Here is a 16,121-nt window from a genome sequence, read left to right as displayed (position 1 = left end):
GAACACTTCCAGGGATGGGGCAGCCACAGCTTCTCTGGGCACCCTGTGCCAGGACCTCCCCACCCTCACAGGGAAGAATTTCTTCCCAATATCCCATCTAACCCTATTCTCTTTTAAGGCTTCTCCCCCTTGTCCTGTCACTCCAGGTCCTTGTCCAGAGCCCCTCCTGAGGAGGGGACAAAGGGGGGTGCTGAGCTCTTCTCCCTGGGATTTAATGTCAGGATCCATGGGAGCTGTCCAAAGCTTTTAGCAGCGAGGTTCACACTGGATATTGGGAGACATTCTGTACCAAGAGGTTGGTCAGACCCTGGAAGAGGCTTCCTAGAGAGGCCCTGATGCTCTTTAATATTACAGTGCCATAACTTCTGTTCAACCCTTAAGAGGTCAGGCACTTGGACTGTAGGATGTAGGTCCCTTCCAACTGGAAGTGTTCTTTCTCTTCTGTTTAGCTATCCCATGCATCCCATTTCCATGTTTGAGGAAATGAGTCATGGGTTATTTGCTAATAATGATTTCCATATTTGCTGCTTACTGAATAATCTTACTTTTATTATTAATTATTCCCATATTGGCCACTTACCTGGTTAATCTTACTTACCGACACGCCTGTGTAGTGATTAATGCTCTCAGTGTACAGGAGTGTTAAGTGGCTCATGATGTGATTCAGGTGTTGTTTGGTTAATGAAAAGTCAAATATAGAGTCATAGAATCATTTATGTTGGAAGAGACCATCAGTCCAGCACCACCACTGTGTTCACCTTAAACCACGTCCTGAGGTGCCGTAGCCACATGTTTTTGAACACTCCAGGGATGGTGACTCCACCACTGCCCTGGGCAGCCAGTTCCAGTACTTTACTACCCTTTCCATGGAGAAATTCTTCCTGTTGTCCAAACTCCCCTATCCCCTTGTAGTCTAGGATGTGACTTGTGCTGATGCAGAGATGTTTCTCCAGTGATGGGGCTGTGCTGCTCATGCAGCTGAGAGGGAAACATGGGATTGCAAACAGGAAGATGATCCAGTGTTTCTCTAGAGCCATGTCCCACCACATCCATCCCCATTCCCACTCATGCCCAGTGAGGTTGGACAGTTAACCCTATCCATGTGTTTGGGACAGGGCACTTTTACCAGCAGGAAATGAGCAACCACGTCTGAGCTCTGAACTCTCATCAGATGGGACTGGGCTTTGTCACTCTGGCAGGGCTGCATTTAAAACTCCTGTTTTTCTTTCCTAATAACTTACTCACTGTTTTTTCTGCTCAAAAGCCCTTTGCTGCATATTGTCCCACCGAGGAAGTGACTCAGAGCATCATTCACAACATGGGGTTTGCAAATTGTGATCTTGTCCAATTTGTTTTTTTTTAGCAAAACACTGGTGGGGAGAGGTGGTGAATAATTTTGGAAGCTTTTAGAAGCTTTTGGAGGAGCAGAGCAGATGGAATTCCCTACAGCTAGAGGGGGATTAGGGGGATTAGTGCTGGAGTATGTTGGGTGATTCAGTGTGTTAGGGGAAGCCTTGCAGAGACTGGATCAGGATATGCTGCTTTGGGGTGTAGTTTTCCCTCTAGAGGTTCTGTTGCTGCTTCTGGATGTTTAAATGCATTTATTCATGCAGGTCTTCCAAGAAGACTGAGTTACTTTCATTTGGACTATCTGCAATATGGGGAAATAATCAAAGATTTCACAATTAAATGTTACAGTTAAAATTGCCTTTGGCTGTTGGGAGATGAAGTGACCTCTCCTCTCCCCTTGCATTTTTGATATTTCAGTTAATGTCACCAGAACCAAAATCCTACTGCCTGAGCCTACTTTGCAGTCTGCACCTTTTCTTGCAACGGCTCCCCACTGCCCCAGGTTAGATGGGATATTGGGAAGAAATTCTTCCCTGTGAGGCCCTGGCACAGGGTGCCCAGAGAAGCTGTGGCTGCCCCATCCCTGGAAGTGTCCAAGGCCAGGTTGGGCAGGGCTTGGAGCAGCCTCATTTAGTGGAAGGTGTCCCTGCCCATGGCAGGGGGTTTGGAATGAGAGGAGCTTTAATGTCCCTTCCAACCCAAACCACTCTGTGATTCTAATGAGGAACTTCCACACTTCAGGGAAGGCTGTGCAGTGCCACTGATGTAGCTGACCATCTTTTTAGGCTTCCTGAGCTGGCTATCTTCTCCCAAAGTGTTTTTTTGGTTGGTTTGTTTGTTTTGGGGGGGTTGTTTTGTTTTGGGGGGGTTTTTTTGTGTTTTTTTGTTTGTTTGTTTTTTTAAGAAAACCAATTTTCTAGTGCCACTGATGTAGCTGACCATCTTTTTAGGCTTCCTGAGCTGGCTATCTTCTCCCAAAGTGTTTTTTTTGTTTGTGTGTTTGTTTTGGAGGGGGGGTGGGGTGTTTTGTTTTTGGTTTGGTTTGGTTTTTTTTTTTTTTTTTTTGTTTTGTTTTGTTTTTTTAAGAAAACCAATTTTCCATCTCCCTTTTGAAATAAACAGACCAGTTCAGTTTTACCAGTAATTTGCTAGCTATGAGAAAAACAGTTTGGATTCATCTGCAAGTCAAATTACTTTAAAACTGATGATTAGTGAAGAAGCAAACTGAAACCTGAGTGGAGAAATGATGCCTCATGTGTCTTCATGTCTTGTGCTGGTAATCAGAAAGGTGTGGGGTGCTATGAAGAAATAAATGTACTTGGTTCTCCTACAAAACTCTTGGCAGTGTCCATGTGTGTACATCCCTGCATGTCCAGGAGACATTTCCTTGTCATCTGTGCAAGAGGAAGCAGGAATTCAGGGAACTCAGCCAGCTGACAGGATTTTACTCACAGGTGCAGCTGCACTTCACAAGAGCTCTTGCAGCTCCACATTTCCTCGTTCCTGTATTTCAGTCCTCCAGATGTGTCATAGCTGGAGCAAGTGCTGTAAAGTCTGGTGCCACTTTGCATGGTGCCACGAAGCCTCCTCTCCTTTTTATTACTGCCAAGGAAATAATTGACTGTATGGCAACAGGGAGGTTGCAAACAGCAGATACGATCTCGGGGACTGTCAGGTGGCTGCTGTGGCTTGTAGTTCATATTGGCCAAAATGTGGTAGAGATATTTAATATCAGAGTGGTTTGGGTTGGAAGGGACATTAGAGCTTATCTGCCATGGGCAGGAACACCTTCCTCTAGACCAGGCTGCCCCAAGCCCCATCCAACCTGGCCTTGGACACTTCCAGGGCTGGGGCAGCCTCAGCTTCTCTGGGAAAGCTGTGCCAGGGCCTCTCAGCATCCTCTGAGTAAAGAATTTCTTCCTAAAATTTAATCTAATGCTCCCCTGTTTCAGTTTAAATCCGTTGCCCCTTATCGTGTCACTATTTGCCCACATGAAAACTCCCCCCATTTGTGGCATTTCCTCCACAATAAATACATTCCCTGTGTGTTTTGTTTGTTGGATTCTGCAGGTGGTGAGGAAGTGCCCCAGGTGCCACAGTGATGTGAAGAGGCAGCGATTAATCCAAGTTTTCTTCTGGTCCTGATGCCACCCACAGAAAGGGCAGGAAGCCCTTTGTGCCAGCAGAAGGCAGAGGCTGTGCTCTGGCTCTTGCTGAGCAGGAGCAGGATGGAGGTTCCTTTAAATCCCTGTGATCCTTGTCTCTGGACTGGGAGCTGAGCACCAGCACAGATCATTTTCCAGCAAAGGTGGCCAAGTCTGAAAGGTCTTACTGCAGGAGACAAAGCAGAATGTTGTCCTCTGTTAGAACTAAGGAAGTTAATTTTTTATGTATTTTATCCCCTGAATTCTCCTGTGGCCACTCTTAGGCTGAAATTTTATATCCTGGAGGCAGCTGTCATTTTATGGGCCCTTCAGGTAATACCAAATCATGGAAAAACCCCAGGAATGCTCCTACAATGGAACTGAGCTGGCTGAGGATGCCAGATTACCCATCCCTAACCCACTAGTGTTCCTGGAAGAGGTGATTCACATCCACTCTTTGGGGTTTGGCAGCAGCCATTGTCTCCAGCAGCAGAAGACACTGAAAGGATCATTTTTTACAGATTTTTTACAGAATTCCACAGTGGATAGTGAGCAGAAGCTCCTCTCACCTGCAGTGCATCCCAAAGCCTGATCCCATCATCCACCATGGTGGGATCTTCTGGAACATGCTTCTAAGGGGCTTTATTCTTCACTCAGTGCTGGTATTTCCATGTGCCTGTGCTACCTGATTTGCTTTCCAAGAAGAAAGATCTAAATGTTTTAAAACTTTTACATTAATCAAGTTAGATGTGTTAAAAAAAATTCCTTAATATTTCCACTCTCTGTGAGTAGTGGATATAAGTGGTTAACCTAAAAAGTTATATCAGTTTTAAATCTTCTGTAACTGCTGTAAATTAGGCTGTAAAATAAAACAATTTTGTCTAACTTTTATTTGGTTATATTAAAAAAACAGGAATTAAAAAAAACCAAACAGATATAAAAACATTGGCTATCGAGTCCTAATGGCCCTGGTAGGAGCAAGTGGAAAGGCTGTACTCTGTAAGTGGTTTTCATATGAATGGAATTTAGAAAATTTTATGTTAATAAAATTTTATTCTTAGTAAAATTGAAAAGTGAGCTGCATTTTAAAAAATTTCCAATTTCTCCTGATTATAGAATTCAAACCCAGTGTCTCTTCAAATCTCAGAGTTGCTGGCAGTGAAATGGAAACTTTTGTGCTTCACTAACAGTTAACAAAGGCTTAGGCAGGAACTGAGGTAGTTCTGGGCTAGCATATATTCTGTCTTGTTTAATTTTGTGGATGAATATTACCTTCTAGCTGCAGCCAAACAAGAATAAATAATCAGATAAAGTCCTGGATGTTTCAAATATAAGTGGGGGAAATGACAGAAAAGTGTTCTGTAAATACGGGCATGTTGTAAAAATGAACAGAAAAATATTTGGAGTGAGGCTGGGAGCAGTGAGCAGTAAAATGTCGTTTTTTGGTGGGTTGCTCAGTGCCTGCTCTCCTGGAGAGGTGTCCCCAGGAAAGTGCAGCTGACAGCTTGTGCCGCTGGAGGGAAGCCACAGCACAGCCAAGAGCGTGCTCGGGGCGGTGACACCACGGCTCGGCTCGGGTTTGCCCTGGGAATTATCTGCCCTGGGCTGCAAAAATGCTGCCAGATCCAGCAAGACAGAAGGAAATACTTGAGAATTGTGGGGTTGAATCCCTCCACACGCTTGGAAAGGGGTTGGCTGCGACAAATGATTCTGCTTTTTCCCCTCAGCTGAAGCAGTTTTAAAGCTGTGCCTTTTCCTGGAGTTGTTTTAGTCTGAAGGCTGTTCCAGCCTGGGGATGCTCTGTTCTAGACAGGGTACAGGAACAATGCTAAGAATATCTCAGAGCCTTCAAGAGATTCACAGAATGGTTGGGGTTGGAAGGAACCTCTGGAGATCACCCAGTCCAACCCCCCTGCCAAGGAAGGGTCACATGGAGCAGGGGACACAGGAAGGCATCCAGGATGGTTTGGAATATCCACAGAAGGAGACTCCACGCCCTCCCTGGGCAGCTGTTCCAGTGCTCTGCCACCTCCATGGAAAGCTCTTCCCCATGTTGAGGTGACAATTCTTGAGTTTTAGTTTATGGCTGTTGCTCCTTGTCCTGTTGCTGAGCACCATAAAAAGAGTCTGGCACCCCTTGGAAATATTTATGTGCATTGATGAGACCCCTCTGAGCCTTCTCCAGACTAACCAGGCTCAGAGATGCTCCAGGCCCTTCATCATCTCTGTGGCCTCTGCTGGATGCTCTCCAGTAGCTCCTTGTCTTTCTTACATGGAGGGGAAAACTTGCTGAGGGTTTTTCTCTCCCTTCACCCAGGACATTCCATCCCTTTGTCCAGGGAACTCCTTCTCTTCATCTCTCACTCTTCAGCAGAGGGATTATCTTGCTGAAGAGGTTCACAGTCACTGCCCTTCAGCAGCTGAACCCACCCAGACGAGCTCTGAACACACCAGTGTCCCTCCAGTCGATCTGCCAGTGCACCTGGGTTTGGTTTGGGTTTGGTGCTGATTTCTGGTGCACTGGGAATTGCACTGCAGTGGATCTGGGAATCAGTCCCTGCTGTTGGTGGCTGAGGCAGGACAGATGGATGCAAATGGGTCCTGGAGATGGGAGAACTGGGTGAGCTTTGGGTCCCTCTCAACCCAAACCCTGCTGTGATTCCATGAGACCTTGAAGAAGAGGGTCCCCAGCAGTCAGGACTGTTCTGTTGTCTAGAAACTTGTTGAATTTACAAGAAGGAAAGACAGGGACAGGTAATTAATTATAAGAAACAGAAAGTGAGAAAACTCTTTCAGAAAAATCTGTATTGCTTTAGGTGCTTAGAGGAAATTATGCAAACTACTTAATTCTTGGGGGGACAAAAACCTTTCCCTGGACACTCCTTGCTGATTTTCAGAAGCAAATGACACATGGCTTACAGATCATGAAGGAAGTAGATACTAATTCCTTTATTTCCCTTGCCTTGCAGTGCTATGACTAGACCTAGAACATTGTGGTGTGTCATTGAACAAACTTTTCCTGCTGTTTTTTTCTCCCCCCACAAAAAACTGAAGACTCACAAAAGAGACCAAAATCAGCAAAGCAAAATGTTTCATCAGGAAAGAGATGAGCTCTGTCTCTGGCTGGCAAAGTGATTACTGATGGGAAGCAAGGGATTTCTTTGCTTAACAGAATTTTCTATGAATATAACAAGAAACCTTATTTTACAAGAGTGGTTTTGGAAGGTGGTGCTGCTGGATGCCCTGGAGTGTGAAACTATGTCCTGTGTGGAGAAGTGAAGTCAGAGCCATGGCAATAAGATGCTGAATTCCATTTCTGTGCTACCTCCACTGGCCAGAGTCAGCAGTGAGTTGTGTTGCTGCTTTCTGGTACTCGGGCAGTGACCCCTGAACCCATTCTGGGAGGTTTGTTGGACCAACAGAACAGACAGAAAAAGATTAATCAAAGGTCACTGTTCCTCCAGAGTGTTGGAGTCTGGGGACCTTGTCTGGGGAAGCCCTTTCTGTCCCATTAACGTGGTATTTCTCCAGGACACATCCATTAACGTGGACACTCTCCAGGAGCGTCCATCTGACACATTTTTGTCGTTATCAAACTCACAACAAAAACAATTGTTGTTGAGGCATCACAGTGCAGCGAGGAGCTGCAGGCTCGGAGTTTCCCAGTGCATTGTGTCCATCCCAGCAGGGGCATGGCTGGGACACAGGCACTGCCAGCAGGTGCCATTCAGGATGTGACCACCTGCTATTGTTTCATACACCTTGTGGGTTCCATGTGAAATCCAGGGACAGAAAACTGAAATTGTGCTTCTGCCTGTGGAGAAGGAAACGCTCTGCAGCTCCTGGGTGGTCAAGCCTCAGGCAGAGGAATCCCACTGGAACTCCCCAGCTGGGTGAGCCCAGGGCAGGGCTTTCTGTTGGATCCAGTGGTGAGTTTCACCCAAAAAAACATCCAGGGGCTGTGCCTCAGTGCCAGGGCAAGGCTGGGAGATTAGCTGATTAATTACTGAGCTGATGCACGCTGACAAAGCAAAATCCCGGCAGTCCTTGGCTCAGGGATTATGTCAAAATGAGTTATAAATCATCAGGATAACTTTGGACAGCTACAGGGGATCGAGATAAACAAGCAGTAAGATGAAAAACCACTTTAGAGTGACCTGTGTAAATCAGCCCATCACCTGTTCTGTGTGAAGTGCAAATAAACACAGCCAGACCCTGCTGCTGGACTGCAGTACTGACCCCCCTTGGCTCCTGCTGGAGTCAGAGGATTTTCTTTAACCAAGGTGGGTAGAAATGGACCTTACTGGAAGGAGCTTTGGATTCTTTCTGACCAGTTTGGTTTCCTTCCCTTTCTGGGTTGTGGAGAACTGGGTTTGATGCTCCTGGTGAAAGGTGTGTTTAGCTCTTGTAGGTCTGAACTTTAAGAGCATTCGGAATAAAGTCCACGAGATTCTCCATCCGCAGCCCCACTGGCTGAGCTGGATGAGAGAGGCAGAAGGCAGATGCAGAACTGTTAATTCTCTGTAATGGTCTGGAAGAGGAGCTGGCTGCTGACTCCTGAGGAGAAAAACCTCCACATCCTCTCAGGTCCTCACTGTGGTTCCCTCATCATTGCAGAGACTTGCATTTGCTTTTTGAGCATTTGCTCTGGTTTTCACTGTTCAGCAATGTCTGCTCAGAGGGAATCTCGTGTGACAGAGCAGGACAAAGTGCAGGAGTCCCGTGTCTTGAAGCAGGCACTGGAACACATGGTCTGCCAAGGCTGTACCTGCAAGGCTGAGCTCAGTTTTCATTTGAATCCTTGGGGTCCAAGACTTAGGGCACTGTCAGCTGTGGGGGATTTAAGTGCTGACTCCTTAGCTGCTGGGTGTTGTGCCACAAAAGGTACCCGTGTTTAGTGTTACACTTGGAGGTGCCGTCATCCTGGAAGGAGAGGGTTGAAGCTCGGAGCCGGCTTTAGGAATGCAGTGCCCAAGCACTGACGATCGGGGCCGTTTTGGCAGGGTCAGTGCCCTCGGAGGTGAAGCGGGATGGGATCTGGCCCCGGCGCCCCTGGGCAGAGCCGGAGCGATGCTTCCATCGGTTTCACTGCCCGCAGCCACAGCCAGGAGCGGCCCCTCGGGGCTGCCTTTGACGGGGCAAACTCCCAGCGAGAGGCAGCTGCTGTTGCTGGGAAGTTCTTTGGCGCTCACAGCCGGGGAACTGAACGTTCACAGGGGAATTTCCCTGCCTTTCCCCTTGCCAGAAAACGATTTCTCACCAACCCCCTGTAAAACTTAGAGAGCTTTGAAAAACAGTGCGAATCCCACTCTCCTCCTTCCTCCACACGGGTAAACAAACTTCATTGCTCTGAAAGCTCCACTTTAGAGGCGAGTTCAGAAACGAGAGCGAAAGCGGCTCGGGTGAGGGAGGGCTCCGGGGCGCGAAGGCGGAGCCGGTGCCGCCGCGGCGGGGGATCGGGAAGGGGGCCGGGATGGCGTCGGAGGGGCCGGGATGGATGTCACCTCCCCTTGCCCAAGAGGGGTCTTTCCTACCGGCCGGTTTATAAAGGCGCTGCCGGCCGCGGGGAGCGGAGGTGCGAGGCGGAGGTGCGGTGAGCGGAGCCGGTCCCGAGGGATGGGATGGGATGGGAAGGAAAGGGAGGAAAGGGAGATCTCGGCTGCTTCCCCACCAGCTCCTGCTCCCTCCGGGCTGCGGTGGGCTGGGGGTGGTTTCCCTCCCCAGGGCGATTCCACGTGTCTGGCACTGCGTGGGTGCGGGGGTGCCCAGAGCCTCCCGCCCGCAGCCGCTATAAGGCTCGGCTCCGTCCCTGCGCTGGGAGAGCCGGCATCTCCCTCCGAGGAAGGGCTGACTCGGAGGAAAGCAGGCGAGGAAACCCAGTCTTTCCCAACAGCCCTTCCCTATCAGCCCTTCCCTATCAGCCTTTACCTATCAGCCCTTCCCCACCTCCCTCTGTTTTTACGCTGGCCGGTCGGGCTGAAGGGCTGCTGCAGAGAGGAGCCGCGGCGCAGGCAGCACCAGCCTCTGAGGAACCCTCTCTGTCTCCCCAGGTTTCTGATCCCGGCGCTCGGAAGCCCTCGGTGCGATGCCATCCTGCCACGTGCCGAGTTTGAGGCATCCACCCAAGGTAATGGATCTTCTGCTTGCCAGGCTGGACACGTGGGCTTTGGAGAGGAAAGGGAGGACCAACAGCTCGGGGATTCAGTCCTAGCCTGAGCAGCTGGGTTTCCTAAAATGTTAAAAGGTCCTAGGGAGCATGCTTTGTATCTGCTAGTTTGGAAAACTTCCTTTCTGCTTCTTGGTTTGCAGAGGTGTCTCTTACTGCAGTGGTGGGGAACTGACTGGGTTGAAAGAGGGGAATGTGCTGGAGCTGCTCCAAGTTCTGAGTGAGGGTTGTTGGGTTCTGAATGCATCACAAACGGGTTTGGGAAGGATGCTCTGTCACCTGGGATGGCAAAGGAGGGCAGCACCTTGTGCTTGGGCTGGGAACATCATGGGGAGGGAGAACAATTTCCTGTATCTACAACAGTAACAAGTTCTGTAACAGCATCAGCCGCGTTTGCTGCTCCCGCCTCTGCCTGAGGACGAGCTCAGGGCTCTTTGCGCTGTCTTTGCCGTAGTGGATGCTCCCCCCTCTCCTCCTTTTGCTGGCTGAGCTCGCCTGCGATGCCCAGCCCACGTACCAGTGGAAGGATGCTGTGACGGGCGAGAGGATCACATGCCAGCAGTGCCCGCCGGGGACCTTCGTGGCACAGCACTGCTCCAGGGACAGAGCCACGCTGTGCGAGCCCTGCCCGGATTTGCACTACACTCAGTACTGGAACTACCTGGAGAAATGCCGCTACTGCAACGTCATCTGCGGGGAGAGGCAGGTGGAGGTGCAGCAGTGCAATGCCACGCACAACCGCGCCTGCCAGTGCCAGCAGGGCTACTACTCCAACATGGAGCTCTGCATCAGGCACTCCGAGTGCCCGCCGGGCTCCGGCGCTGTGAAGCCGGGTAAGTAATTCAGGCGCTGTTCGTGCTCACGCCGCTCTTGTCACGCCCCAAAATCTCCGCGGCAGATAAAAATCAAGGACAAATACAGCAGCCAAATACAGCAGCCAAAGCTTGCCCACAGCCTGACCGACTCCCTTTTGGCTCTGGTACTGGCACTGAGCCATTCTTGCTGCCGTGCTCCTGCTTCTTTTCCAAGGAGAAATTTAGTTGGGTTTTTCCCCAGCTATCACTTTGAAAGCTTCTGAAATCCCCAGCAGCACACTTGGATGGGATGTGTCAATCCCAGCTACCTGCCTCACCTGCCACAGCAGGCAGAGCCAGGCTGTGACTTGGCCATCCCTGGAGCAGCCGCTGGCCCTGCTCCACAGGCAGGTGGGAAAGTCCAGGCTGCTCCTGATCATTCATCAGCTGCCTTCTCCTTGCATAGACAGCCTGGAAGCTGGGAATGCTGATTATCTGGGCCGAAGAAGGTGGCTGATGATGTAAGGGCAGGGCTGGGGAATGTGTGTAGCTCTGGGGCCGGTTTTGTGGTTTTTCACTGAGCAGTTTGGAGAGGCTGTGTTGAAAACACACAGTGGACACACAGCCAGGTTCCAAACCCACAAAACCAGCTTTGTTTTGACTCCCGAGTGAGATTCTGCCTCCTTGTGTGATCTAAGTCCCAAGGTATTTAGGGGATTTATTCTCCTGTTGTTTCCCCAGTACAGATTTCTCTGGTCCTTTAATTGCTCCAAATGTGTGTAAACTCATCAATCAGTGAGGACCAGGCTCTGCCTGGAAACCACAGCAGGTGACAGCAAACCAGCAAACCCAGCAGCATCTTACTTCACACTGTGAAATAGGGAGGCTTTTGAAGCATGGAATCTTTTGTAGGCCTTCCATGAGTGGTACGGAAGAGCTCCAGGCTCACCAGCCATGGGGAAAATATCTGCTGTCTTCAGCTGATGTTTATGATTGAGATCTGGGGTTTAATTTTCCATAGGACATGACAAAATGCAGTAACACAGTAAAGGGGGAAGAAGACCTCCAGGCATTACAGGAAAGCACCTTGAAATGAAACATGAAATTTGTCTGGAGGGTTGGCTTTAGGACTGAGGAGCCATGCAAGCAAGCTGGGTATTTGAGGAGAAGCTGGGCTTTTTGGTTATTATTATTTATTTTTTGCAAATGGCTTCTTATGAGGGGAGGATTGCCCCCCAGCCCAGCCACCTGAACACCACAGCAAGGACTGAGTGTCCAGTGTGGTGGGCAGAGCCCTGGACCTGCCAGTGCTGCTGTCTGGCTGGGGAAGGTGTGGGCTGGGGGCTGTAGGCAGAGTTTGCTGCTGCTTGGGTTGGATGAGGGCTTTGATCCTTGCGCAATCCCCCTGGGCAAACCAACTTCTTTGGGATTTCCCGTTTGTAAACAGTGGCTCAGATGTTGGGGGTTATGGCTGGGCCTTATGAATGGTCTGGGCTGGGAGGAACCTGAAAGATCAGGCTTTTGGGAAAGCCTAAAGGCGGCAGCAACAACCTAGAAACTGCTTGTAATTTGATTCATGAAGAGGAGGTGAAAGGGTGGGAATTCTCCTGCCCCGGGGCAGCATTCCCAGAGAACGGGAATGCTGCTCGGTGCGGTCCTGCCCGCGTGGCATCAGCCCTGTGACACAGGGGAAGCGCTGGCCCGGGGCCAGGGGAGCGGTGACAGCGCGGCCAAGGACAGCTCAGCTTTCACCTCCACTGGGACTTTTACTTTCACTCGCTCGGGAGCCTCCGGCTCTGGGGAGAAGGGCTCTGGGAACAGAAGGGCTGGGTCGGCAGCTCAGCCACCAGCCTGGCTGCTGGCTCCTGCCTGGGAGGTGGCATTTTCATACTGAGATGTCCTCTTGTTGTCCTCTCACGTCTGTGGGCTGCTGACAACTTATCAGCACCGTGAGGGAAGCACTGCTCTTTGCCCTGTGTGAGGACATGCAGTTCCCAGGGGAGATGCTGGCAGTGAGCACTTCCAAAACTTCACCTTCATGCTCAAATGGTGTCTGCACCATCCCCAGCTGCTGCCTCTGCTCCTGTGCCTGCTTGTCCCCTGACAGTCCCGATGTCTCCCCATGCACAGGTACCCCCTTTGAGGACACCCAGTGCCGTGACTGCCCCCACGGCTTCTTCTCCTCCCACTCCAGCACCAGCCCATGCCAGCCACACCAGGACTGTGAGCAGCAGGGGAAGGTGACCAACGTGCAGGGCAACAAGTACCACGACACCCTCTGCATGTCCTGCAGACCAGGGAGAGGCAACAGCACACAGGAATCAGGTGAGCCACGGGCACAGCGTGCCAGGACTGATGCTGCCAGGGGGAGAACAAACTTCCTCATTACTTTCTCCTACTTAGATGCAAATGAGGTGAAATGGCTTGTAAAAACATGGAGTGATCCATAATTAATAATAATTATGGATAAAATAGTCTGTCTCCCTACATTCCTTCCAGTGTCAGTCCCATAAAGCAAGGGCAGAGTGCTGGGCTTAAGCAACACTCACTGCACAGTGAGAACAAAGAGCTGACAGTGAAATCCTGCTGGATCTTACCAGGAACAACTGGGAATGCTGGGACAGGGGATTTTGGCAGCTGAGGCACCCAGCTTGGCTGCTGGCACAGCTCCTGCACTCCCTTTCCCTGGCTGCACCTGTTTTTCTGGAAGATTTTATGGCAGCCACAGCCTGGTCTTGTGCAGGTTGAGTGGAGCAGAGCCCAAGGTTCTTTGGAGCTGGTGTGGGGTGGATTTTGACCCATCAGGTGCGAAAGTGGAGATGTGGTGTCAATCATGTCACCGTGGTGGTGCAGATGGAGTGCTGAGCTGTGGCAGAGATGGTTCTTGGGCAGGAACAGCCAATGGGCACAGATCAGAGAATCCCTGAATCCCAGGTTGGAAGGGACCTCAAGGACCATTTGGTTGAACCTTTCTTGACAAAAAACCAGGGGAGAGGTGCAGGCAGAGAAAAAGGCTTTGTTCCAAGGGTGCTTTGTAACATGCTTCCTACCCAAGTTAGGGAGTGAGAAAGGGACTAAAAAACCATCTCAAGAGCCCCCAGACCCATCTCAAGGGCCTGATGCCAGCTGAGATGAGGCTGGAAGCTGTTTGGAATCACCTGCTCCACCCTGAGGATCCAGACATGGGAAACTAATTTTGTGTAACTGGTCTGGCTGGCAGTGTTCCTTCACCTTTAGGCTTCCAAAAATATAATCAGTCATAAAGCCATAGAAGAGCTCAGGCTGGGAGGGACTTAGAAAATTTATCTGGTCCAAGGTTTAACGGGAAAGTGAGCCTGGATGAAATTATCCAGTGCCACGTCCTGAAAAATGTGAAAAGCAATGGGGACCTCATCACACCCAGGGGAGGTTGTTCTGCAGTGAAAAAATGTCATTCTTCCATCAGGATGAAGCTTGGTAGCAAAGCTTTAATGAAACTCACCCACAGGGTGGTCAGGCACTGGAACAGGCTCCCCAGGAAAGGGTCATGGCCAAAGCTGCCAGGCATGTTGTAGGGGTTTTGGGTGGTCTGTGCAGAGCCAGAACTTGGACTCAATGAACCTTGTGGGTCCCTTCCAACTCAGGACATCCAATGACTCTAAAAGATTTTCCTCTGTGGTGAGGGAATGTGGAGGCTTCCCCCCCGCCCCGGGCAGCTCTCACTTTTCCACGCTCTCCTGGCACCTCCAGCACAGTTATTTCTCCCTACAAAGCCTGACTCACACCATGAGCTGCCTGCCAGGAGTGTGATCCTGACAGAGACTGGAAAGCTCCGTCACCAGTGGGATGCAGTCCCGGGGTGGGGGATGGCCAGGTCAGAGCAGTGTCAGCAGCACGTGCATCGGGCACCACCCCCGCAGCCAGACCAGCCCTTTGCAGATATTTATAGAGGGAGGAGGACCCAGCAATGGGAGCTGAAGGTTTTTTTAACTCCAGTTTATTATGATTCCTCTCAGGAGGCACACAGGGATCTGCTCATCGTCAAGCCGAGCCTGCCGGAGAGGCAGAGCCGGAGCAGTGGAGCTCAACCCACCCCACTATAACCAGTGAAACCATTCCCAGTTTGCAGTGGTGTGAAACTGGGCCAATCTCTCCCTGATTGAGCAATCATTTGGCCTTGACGTCTTGAAAATTCTTTCTGTTTTCATTCCTTACGCTGGATGCACTCCAGCAGCTTCCACCAGCTGGGGCCGGATCTGCCCCATCCCAGCGCCCTGACCGGGGCTGTGCTGGGGGCTGGTCCTGTTACAAGGGTTACAAATCTGTGGGAGAAAACAGAAACTCTGAGGAAAAAGAATGTGTAAATACTTACTGCAATTGCTTCAGATTTGTCTGGGCTTTTCCTCTATTCCCTGATGGGGAGGAGCATGGAATAGGTACATTGACTTTCTACAGAACATCTACCCCTTGTTTTCCAACTGCCCCATGTGAGGTGCATCACTGACAGGAATTTCAGCCTTCCACCAGAGCAGGTTGTTCCAACGCCCATCCATCCTGGCCTTGAACGCTTCCAGGCCTGGGGCATTCACCAGCTCCCTGGGCAGACGTCCCACAGAGAGCCTTGGCAGGGCTGTGCCCTGCTGTCCCATGTCCCTTTAACCCCCGGGCTGTTTTCCCCCAGCAGCTGCAGAAGATGACGACTGCGATCAGGCCATGATAGACTTTGTGGTGTACCAGAACATCCCCGTCAAGAAGCTGAAGCGCCTGCAGCAGATCCTGGAGCGCTCACCAAAGAAGCAGGCAGCATGGACCAGGGCAGCCATCCAGGAGAAATTCCGGGCTTTCCTCACTCACAAGAAGCAGGAGGACTCTGAAGTCACCAAGGAGCTGCTGGACGCGCTGCGCGTGGTCAAGCTCCACTCCATCGAGGAGAAAGTCCGTGAGCGCTTCCAGCTGCCCTGAGAGCAGGAACTGGACTTTTTGGGTGCTCTTTGTTTTGGTTTTTATCTTCTGAGGCTTCATTAATTTATTCATCTTTCCAAACATAACTTGAAAACTAGCGTGAGAGATGAGCGATGGAGTGGCATCGTGCCACGGCAGCTGTGTCACTGCTGATGGGATGGGATGGGATGGGATAAAATGTGTGAGCAGCAGCAGCATCCCCTTGCCAGAGGCTGGGGCAGCTCCTGGGAGCTCACCAGGTGTTGGCCACTGATTTTCTAGCCCTCAGCAAGAGTCAATATTTTATCAGAAGGAAAACCTGCATCCAGGGTCATTATTTCTGGGGAAGAACGTGGTCCCCTATATAGAAAACTGTTTGACTTTCTTTTAAACTGTGTAAGTTTGGGCTTGTTGGGGGTTTTAGTCATTTAACAGTATTTCCCAAGGAGGATTTGCTTGCGATTTTTGTCATGCTTTTGTTTGAGAAGAGAGTTTGCTGCTGAGGCACAGGAAAGGGGAGGATGCCCCAAACTCACTGGTAGAGGTTGCTTGAAATTTATTTGTTAACTACCTGTTTTTATACCACTGTAAAAGATGTTTTCTAAAGAAAGAAACCAAAGAAGTTATTTTATCGTACAACTCTTTCACCCGAGTCCTTTCCTAGTCTCACTTGGAGGTGGTGTTGGGAGTCCCAGATGTTGTACCTGACCCTGCTTACCCTTGTCTGTTTTTCCCACATGCTTTTCC

The 16,121-nt window shown here is 50.2% G+C and overlaps 2 protein-coding genes across 9 annotated transcripts in view; both read left to right on the top strand.

Moving 5' to 3' along the window:
- Positions 1–4,491, top strand: part of RTEL1 (regulator of telomere elongation helicase 1) — a 46,780-nt gene extending 42,289 nt beyond the window's left edge. Inside the window, exon 36 of the mRNA XM_041458364.1 lies at positions 3,421–4,491. Coding sequence (XP_041314298.1) covers positions 3,421–3,452 — 32 coding nt within the window. The 3' untranslated portion in view covers positions 3,453–4,491. The remainder of the gene's footprint in view (positions 1–3,420) is intronic.
- Positions 4,492–8,725: 4,234 nt separating this feature from the next.
- Positions 8,726–16,013, top strand: TNFRSF6B (TNF receptor superfamily member 6b). Of its 8 annotated transcripts, none has more exons than XM_041458396.1 (5): positions 8,726–8,824; positions 9,545–9,621; positions 10,115–10,493; positions 12,585–12,779; positions 15,115–16,013. In XM_041458396.1, the coding sequence occupies exons 2-5, from the start codon at positions 9,580–9,582 to the stop codon at positions 15,393–15,395; spliced, it is 897 nt and encodes a 298-aa protein (XP_041314330.1). In that variant the 5' UTR covers positions 8,726–8,824; positions 9,545–9,579; the 3' UTR covers positions 15,396–16,013. The 8 variants fall into 8 exon arrangements, with proteins under 8 accessions (XP_041314330.1, XP_041314329.1, XP_041314326.1 ...); XM_041458395.1 differs by lacking the exon at positions 8,726–8,824 and adding an exon at positions 8,878–8,896; XM_041458392.1 differs by lacking the exon at positions 8,726–8,824 and adding an exon at positions 8,963–9,082.
- Positions 16,014–16,121: the final 108 nt, after the last annotated feature.

Source organism: Pyrgilauda ruficollis, unplaced genomic scaffold (genome assembly GCF_017590135.1).
Source record: "Pyrgilauda ruficollis isolate IOZ18807 unplaced genomic scaffold, ASM1759013v1 scaffold127, whole genome shotgun sequence".
In the NCBI taxonomy this organism is placed as follows: Eukaryota; Metazoa; Chordata; class Aves; order Passeriformes; family Passeridae; genus Pyrgilauda; species Pyrgilauda ruficollis.
Note: the sequence above shows the minus strand (reverse complement) of the source record. Positions and strands in the feature narration are given on the sequence as shown.